This window comes from Corylus avellana, chromosome ca11 (assembly GCF_901000735.1).
Source record: "Corylus avellana chromosome ca11, CavTom2PMs-1.0".
Classification (NCBI taxonomy): Eukaryota; Viridiplantae; Streptophyta; class Magnoliopsida; order Fagales; family Betulaceae; genus Corylus; species Corylus avellana.
In genome coordinates, this window is record NC_081551.1 from 10,078,220 (window position 1) to 10,086,773 (window position 8,554).

The 8,554-nt window shown below is 34.6% G+C and overlaps 1 protein-coding gene across 3 annotated transcripts; it reads right to left on the minus strand.

Annotated features, from left to right (window-relative positions):
- Positions 1–1,895: 1,895 nt before the first annotated feature.
- Positions 1,896–3,279, minus strand: LOC132166539 (uncharacterized). 3 transcript variants are annotated; one of them, XM_059577369.1, is made up of 4 exons: positions 3,147–3,279; positions 2,860–2,929; positions 2,722–2,781; positions 1,896–1,950 (listed from the first exon to the last, which is right to left on the minus strand). In XM_059577369.1, exons 1-4 carry the CDS (start codon positions 3,221–3,223, stop codon positions 1,921–1,923), a joined length of 237 nt encoding a protein of 78 aa, XP_059433352.1. In that variant the 5' UTR covers positions 3,224–3,279; the 3' UTR covers positions 1,896–1,920. The 3 variants fall into 3 exon arrangements, with proteins under 3 accessions (XP_059433352.1, XP_059433351.1, XP_059433350.1); XM_059577368.1 differs by lacking the exon at positions 1,896–1,950 and adding an exon at positions 2,209–2,292; XM_059577367.1 differs by lacking the exon at positions 1,896–1,950 and having other exon boundaries at positions 2,357–2,781.
- Positions 3,280–8,554: the final 5,275 nt, after the last annotated feature.

An 8,554-nucleotide genomic window follows, 5' to 3' on the forward strand; every position in this document is an offset into this window, starting at 1 on the left:
ATATGTACTTTCAAGAAATTTGTGGCATTCAAATGCATTTACAAGAGTATATTGATAATGGTGATTATGTATTGAGTGCTATGGCGGAGAAAATGATGACGAAGTACAATAAATATTGGGGGGATCTTGAGAACAATGATAGGGTTAACTTGATGATGTTTATTACGGTTATACTTGATCCACGAACCAAATTGGTGTCTTTAGAATATTGGTTCAAAGATGTTCTTGGTGTTGATAGGTGTAATGAAATGAAGAAAAAATTGAAGTCAATCCTTAACAAATTATATGATCACTACAACGCCGGAGAGAGTTCATCTCAAGTTCTACATAGTAGTGGATTGCCTCAAGGTTCCTCAACGAAAATAGAAGAAAGTGAAAATGCTAACCTCTACTTCATGAATAGGTTTTATAAGTACCTAACTTCTAAAAGTGATATTGAAAACAAATCGGAGATGGATCGATATTTGATGGAGGATGTTGAAAAAGCGAATGCGAATTTTGATATTTTAAATTGGTGGAAGATGAACTCAACCAAATTCCCAATAGTTGCCAAAATAGCACGAGATGTGTTGGCTATTCCCATTACAACAGTTGCTTCAGAGTCGGCTTTTAGCACCGGAGGACGTGTGTTGGATCCTTTTCGAAGTTCATTGGCCCCAAGTACGATTGAAGCATTGATATGTGCACAAAATTGGTTAAGATCAAAGCCCCTAAGTTCTGACTTAGATATGGTTGATGATGCTGAAAGTTATAAGCTCGATTCAGGTCAATTTTTTCATCATTTATTCATTTTAGTTTGCTTAATATATTTTGCTATTTACAAATTTCATTTATCGGTTTCAATTGATATTGTAATGTTTTTTTTTTTTTTTGTTGTAGAAGTAACTTTGAAGAACATCAGCATTTTACTTGAGGATGATTAGTGACTTGAAGTTGAAGATACATTTTGGACTTGAAGTTGAAGACTTGAAGTTACATTTTGGATGATTAGTCATTTTACTTTAAGTTGCATTTTGTTGGGTTTTGTTACTTTTAGTTTGAAGTAATGAATTTTTGTTGTTGCTTTGATGTAACTATAAACTATGGGTGTTAAGTAATTTTTTGGTTTATTTTTTTCCTCATCTTTTTGAATTTACTTGAGGATGATTAGTGATTTGAAGTTGAAGTTGCATTTTAGATGATTAGTCATTTTACTTTAAGTTGCATTTTGTTGGGTTTTGTTGCTTTTAGTTTGAAGTAATGAATTTTTGTTGTTGCTTTTATGTAACTATAAATTATGGGTGTTAAGTAATTTTTTGATTTGTTTTTTCCTCATCTTTTTGAAGTTACTTGAGAAAGATTAGTGACTTCATTGACTTGAAGTTGCATTATGGACTTGAAATTAAAGTTGTAATATGGATGATTAGTCATTTTACTTGAAGTTGCATTTTGTTGCTTTTAGTTTGAAGTAATGAATTTTTGTTGTTGCTTTGATGTAACTATAAACTATGGGTGTTAAGTAATTTTTTGGTTTGATTTTTTCCTCATCTTTTTGATAAAAAAAAGAAAGCTAACCATATTTTTATGAAACCCAAAATATCATTTTTATGAGAGATTGAAAGCCCCAACAAAAAGCCAACAAAAAGCCCATATTCTGGTTTTAAAATAATAGAAAAAGCCCATATAGGTGTGGCCTTTTGGGCCTAGTCCAAAAAAATGAATAAAAAAATTTACAAAAATGCCATACCAAGAAACCCGACCCGCAAACCCACAAGACCCGCAACTATTAAACCCGCACCGCAAATACTCGACCCGCGCGGATCTTGGGCATTGGGCTCGGGTGGCGGGTCTAAAAAATCCAAACCCGCAAGGTGCGGGTCGGGTGGGAAAAACCCCAATACCCGCCCCGCCCCACCCCGTGCCCAGCCCTACCAGCAACATCTATAAACCAATTAGAGATTTCAACAGTTCCTGTAAATGAAAGCCATTAATTATTTAAACTTAACGACTCAAATTCATATTCAACAAGGAAGTTAATGTTCTAATGCAAAAATAACAACAGTATACTGTTTCTTCAAAAAAAAAAAAAAAAAACAACAGTATACTGGAGCTTTCTTTCAATCCAACTTGCCCAATGAGAAATCAAGAGCAAATTCTTAACAAAACTCCAAAACAGCAAATTCTTAACAAGAAGTGAATATAATCATGTTATAGTTTCTTGTATCTTCAATATTAACTGTTTTCATCAGTTGATCTAGATCCTCAAACACTGCTCACCCTCTCTGTCTCTCCCGTACACAAATACACTGGCAGCTAAGACAGATATGAGATTATTTAATCCATGTAAATGCCTGAATAGCAGAGAAAACCCAAGAGATGCACAAAGATATTATCATTTTATTCAATTAGCAAGTGACACAAGGAGTGCATCGTTCCGGCGAACTCTCCTTCTTTCCCTCCCTCCCAAACTCACACAGAGACACAGAATTATATCCTTTTTATCCATTCACTCTCCACTTCTACGAATATAAATAGCAAAATTGCAAACTTGTTGATTCTATGGAAGATCGCTCCATATTTGCATCAATAAGTGATCCTAGCATACCAAGAACATATACATACAGATACAGGCACACAGTTTCAACGCGGGAAAGGATTGGAGGGAAATCCATAAGCCACGGATTCAATAAACAAAACCATTAGTATTCCCTCAAGCAATTCATAAGGGAAAGACAAAGCTACCTGATACGGATCGAAGCAATCATTCTCCGACACCTTCAAAAAGGTTGCCAGGCAAACAAGCTGCCAACATACACACAAGGCATAAGTATGAATCTAAATTGAAGACACCGAGTGATACAAGAATCGAAGTCGACGAACCTTTACTAAAGCCGTTCCGAGATAGGCAATAGCTGCTTTAACAGAGGTACCAAGCGTGTCGTACTCGGACCTGCAAGCGCATACTTATTACAGCAACACCAATTTGCATATCGACACAACAGCAATAGATCGATTTTTCTCAAATTTAAACAAACCTCCAAATTCATGGAGATTATGAAACATCCAATGTTGAATAATCAGATCGGGATTCGAGTAAGGTTAGGGTTTCCATTACAACAAAGACATGGAATTGAGCTTCGAATGAAATAAAGAGAAGCGGAACTCACAATGGCGTGGCGGAGTAGTAAACGGCGTGAGGGCCGAATGTGAGGATTGCGCAGTTGAAGAAATGAAACACCGTCATTCTCTGTGTTTCTGTGTCTCAAGTCTCTTTCTCGGAAGTCCAGTGCAACCAGTGAGGACCAGATGGTGTTTGGTTATAGAAGAAACCTTGGTTGTTTGATAATTAACGAAATAAACCACTTTGAGCGGGCTAGTGCGATGGGCTTGAAGCCAAGCCCACTTTATCTGATTAGCGTATATTGGAGCTGATTTTAGACGAACGACTGGGCCCAATTATGAATTGGTTGTGGTCTTTCTAGGATTGTTGGGCTACATGAAATCCATCTTGGCAACGATGGGAAAGAATTCCAGGCACGACCGATGAATAAAATGGACCTAGTTTAATTACCTCCAATCTAGTATATTCAACTGACTTCCAACATGACCAATGCATTCTCACATGTGGTTTTTAATGTGAGAATCATGTGTGTTATAAAGATGATGAACTAGTTGATTGTGCCCAAAATCTTAACTAAAAGTACGTGCAAGACAAAAAGAAAGAAAATCTTAAAAGTATTTGGCCGAGAGTTCAGCAAAGATTACTTCGAAGTCTAAGAACGTACATCTAAATGACTTAACTTTCTTCTCTTTTAAAAAATAATTTTTCGCGTGTTGTTGATTGATGGAGAGGGTCAAGGACTAATAGAACTTGATTAAGTAGCCCCACTTTTTGGAGATACTTTTATCATTCTCGTTAATAATGAAATGTCAATAGCCTAGATGGCAAAGGCTAAGATACAATTTAAGCTCTATGCACTTGTTTCCATAAAGCAAACTAGGTCCGTCTAGCCTAACTGAGATAGGCCCGGCCGATCTAAGTTAGGTTGATCCAAAGTGGATAATAGTTGGTCGGCTTATACATCTCATTGTTAATGGACCGGCCTTTTTGTGCCAAAAATGGACCAGCTTAATAACTGGGGAAGCCCGCTTTTAATAGGTTTATTATGTGTTACACCATATATCAATTTTGTATATTTGATTGGAGAAATTTCTTCCCACTTAGTTTGAAAAAAAAAAACAAAAAAACAAAAAACTGTCTGAATATATAAAACACATACATTGGTTATCATTGTCTATTGATCTCTTCTGCCTGGCCTCACATGATGTCTCATTATTCTACTATTTTTTTAAGGTAAGAATCTGATATTGACATGTGTCTTCCATTTCCCATTTTGAAAGTTTCTTGTTGATATATTCTCTTTTATTAATCCACCAAATGGAACTGACATAAATAAATTCACTTTTATTCCTTTGCAGTTTGCATCCAAGCCGGTGTGATATTTTAATCAGTACAACATTAAAAAAATAATCATATTTGACTTTTTTATACTTCTTAAAGTAAGATTATTCTACTCTGTTTAATTTTTTTATTCTTTGAAGTTCACCACGTAGACAAGGCCGTTCTTGAAAAAGAACATCCGAAGCCAAACAAAAATGACTCCCATTTTATTCCCTTTGCTACTCTTCACGTCATTTTCATTATTATTGTCACACAATTAGAATGTTAACAATAGTTTTTGTTCTTGTCAAACATTTACCTAAGACATCTCTACCACCGTTTAACAATAATTTGAATTCCGCTTGAATTTAGTTTCAAGTAAAACTACACTCAATAAAAGGGGCTGAGAGGGGCATGATCGCTCCTGGCCGGCCAATCTCCCCTAAGAGTATTCCCAGTAGAGTCGTAGACTCTCTATAAGGGAGTTTGTTCATTAGGTTTAGGGAATATGTCTAAAAAATTGTAAAAAATATCTCACAACAAACTCTCTAAATGAACCCTAAACATTAGGATTGTTACAATATAACCTAATATTTGGTTTCACTATTGCAGTCTTTATGATTATTAAATTAAAATTAAAATGATTCTCTTTCCTCTCTCCTCTCCCCTCTCATGAGTCATGTCTCACAATTTTCTCTCATCTCTTCTCTCATATATACAATATAATTAAAAAAAAAACAAACAAATATTTTAATAATATAGGGAATGATTAAGAGAAGCTATTGAGATGTATTTTGACATAGGAAAACAAAAAGTAGTTTGAATCCTTAAATATAGGAAAAATGACGAGGAAGCTCTTTGTTAGAATTGATACATATATTTTTTTGTGTCATCTTATAAAATAAATATTTCAATCCTTGACAGATTTAATCAAATTAAAACTCCACCCAAGTCAAGTCCCAATAATTTTACATATTTAGTACGAAGTTCAAACCATATACGTCATGTGAGCAGGTTATTCCTTTTGAAAAGCAAATGGGGAATTATTTTGCCATGTTGACAGCATAAAGTGGCGTTCTTTATTAAAAAGAAAAAAGAAAAATGGAAAAAAGAAAAGAAAAAGAAAGAGTCAAATGAAGGAAAAGTGAGAAACATTGATGAGCTCTAGACCAAGTATAAAATAGTACCTTGTATGGTCCATGTGACAACAGTGGGAAAATGATAGGAAGATCAAGGGCCATCAAAAATTATCGGGGAACCGAAACCGGGAAACCGAGAAACCGGAAATCAAAAAATCGGGGACCCGGTTTCGGTCTCGGTTTTTGACACCCGATAAAAAGCTGGATATCGGAACCGGGTGGATATATATATATACTTTAGGAATTAGGTTAGCACACATCCGCCTCTTTCTCTCTCTCTCTCTCATCTCGCTCTTCTCATGGATTTCTTGGTTGGTATTTTGACAGCCATGGCCGAATGGGTTTGTGAAGGAGAGTAAAATTTTTTGGGTTTTTTGCAACTAATGGGTATGTTGTTTGATTGAGATTGGGTTGAATTTCTTAGTTGATATTTTCAATTTTGACTGTCATGGCCGAATGGGTTTGTCAGTTTGTGAAGGAGAGAAATTTTTTTGGGTTTTCAGCAACTACTGGGTATGTTGTTTGATTGAGATTGAGTTGGATTTCTTGGTTGGTATTTTGACTGCCATGGCCGAATGGGTTTGTTAAGGAGAGGAAAATTTGTTGGGTTTTCTGCAACTAATGCGTATGCGTATGTAAATGTTGTTTGATTGAGATTGGGTTGGATTTCTTGGTTGGTATTTTGACTACCTTGGCCGAATGGGTTTGTGAAGCCGTGAAGGAGAGGAAAATTCTTGGTCTAAAATAAGATTAATTTTTTTTTTTTTTTTTTTTTTTTTTTTTAAAAAACCAGTTACCCGGTCCGGATAATCGGGTACAAACTGGGGTACTCCAGTTAACTACAGGGACCCTGGTTCCCAATTCCGGTTTCCCAAAATCAAATACCGGGTACCTCGGTTCCGGTTTTCCGTTTTGGCCAAAAACCAAGAAATCGGACCAAATTGACACCCCTAGAAAGATGTGAGAACACAAGCGATGAGGTAATCATCAATGCCTCTAATGAAACCCATCTATATATACACCCTGTAATTCCTATCCCCAATAAAAATGGCATGAAAATTTATGTAAAACTAGAGATTGAAAGGAGTGTTAAATATAAAATATTTGTTATATTTATTCATGTTCTGAAATTAAATTAAATGATTACTAATTTTAAAAAACTGAAATTAAATAAGAATACGAATGAAAAAATATATTATGAGCGACAAATATAAAGTTTTTAATTACCATATTTTTCAATGCTCTGATGATTGGGGCAGCTGCTGTGAAAACAAAAAATGACCGAACAAGATTTCAGTGGCCATTCTGAAATTCCCAATAAGAACTGGTTATAGGCACACGATGATCCTCCTTTATATGGGTCCCGCGACAAGGGAACAGTCCAACTAATTCGATAATATCTCAACTAACAGAACAAGAAAGAAAAAAAAAAAAGATAAGGAAGGAGTGATAATTTGTATTTGCTTGCTGAGGTTTGAATATAAAATTGTATAGATTAACTATAATATGATTAGTTTGATTAAATTGGTTAGACCTTGCAATGCTAACTTACTAATTTTATGTTGCTTTCGTATTAAATTTGTAAAAATCACACAGGACAAGGTAAGTTTTAAGAGTCGTCTATGTGAGTGGAGCGACATTGTTGCACCTCAATAATTTATCCCTCAACGTGATGCTCTTACGACTTGAATTTATGATCTAGCTAGCTAGGTTATAATATTATTTATTGGATTAGACCTTTGATCATCTTATCTGAAAATTAATTGCCGTCCAATAAAGAAAGCCAAAGTTTTTTATGTCATTTGAAATTGCACATTGTATATTTTAAGAGTCGTCCACGTGAGCAGAGCATAATTGTTGCACTTCAACATATGAGAAGTTTGATAATTAAGCGTTTGTTAGCGTCAACCTTGTCGCTCACTCGAAGGACCTCACCAATTTTCAGTTTATTCCATTTTGAGTTGTTAAGAATTTTCCAAGTAATGTTTTGGATCACTGCAATAAGGTTGTTTTATTGCATTTAAGCAACTTAATTATGTGACAATTTGTCGGAATTCTGCTTGTTTGGATGGGTGTTTGTGCAACCTGATGCTTTATCTGTTTAGATTTCCCAAATTAAGACCCATTCGAACAAGTAAAAGATGAACAAACTCTAATGTGGAATTTTTCTCTCAACTACCCTATTTTTAGTTGAGTACGTACCCATCTATACGAGGATGGACCTCACTTGCGAGAAACGTGGAAGATTTTAAATTTCATTCTATTCTTTTTGAAAAAAAAAAAAAAAAAAACAAATACTCTGATCGAGTATTTTTAGAGCTTTTGAACAAAAAATAAATAAAAAATTGACAAATATCTTCGCATAATCAGACACTTAAACCTAGCTAATACTATAATGTTCACGCTTTGTTGACTTCGGGTCTGTTTGGCAGTGCATTTTGGAGTGTTTGAAATTGCGATTTGAAAAACGTAAATTTTAAAATCGTGGAAAAATCCGCGATTTCTATAAGCTGATTAAAGGGTGCTTATTTGAAAAAGTACGAATTTAAACCAAAATTACGATTTCACTTAAAACAATATTTGGCGCAATATTTACCTATTTGGCCATGAAACCGCAATTATATGCTAATATTATCCAAACACTCAATTGATAAAAAAAAAAATACTTCTTAACATGTTTTACCAAACGCCTATACAATTTTAAAAAATAGCGACTTCAAAAACGCAATTTTTAAAATCGCACTTATTAAATTTGCACTCCTAAACAGGCTCGAATTATGGCTTTGGACAACGTGACATATTAAGGATCTTTCCGGATCTGAGTCCATATAATTAATTCTGAACTCTCCTCATCAAGTTATATATATAACGAAAAAGAAAAAGAAAAAGAAAAAAAAATGTACAAAAAGTCAGCATAAGAGCATCATATAATTAATTTGAAGTAATTTCTTTGATTAATTCCCAAACTAGGTGCCCATCAATTGACGACAGCAAA

What these genes read in the sequence shown, in the direction of transcription:
- LOC132166539 (XM_059577367.1), bottom strand. Translation starts at nt 3,223, where the DNA reads ATGACGGTGTTTCATTTCTTCAACTGCGCAATCCTCACATTCGGCCCT. An exon ending in TACTACTCCGCCACGCCATT is followed by an intron (nt 2,930 to 3,146) that starts GTGAGTTCCGCT and finishes ATGCGCTTGCAG; the next exon opens with GTCCGAGTACGACACGCTTG. An exon ending in TCGGAACGGCTTTAGTAAAG is followed by an intron (nt 2,782 to 2,859) that starts GTTCGTCGACTT and finishes GTATGTTGGCAG; the next exon opens with CTTGTTTGCCTGGCAACCTT.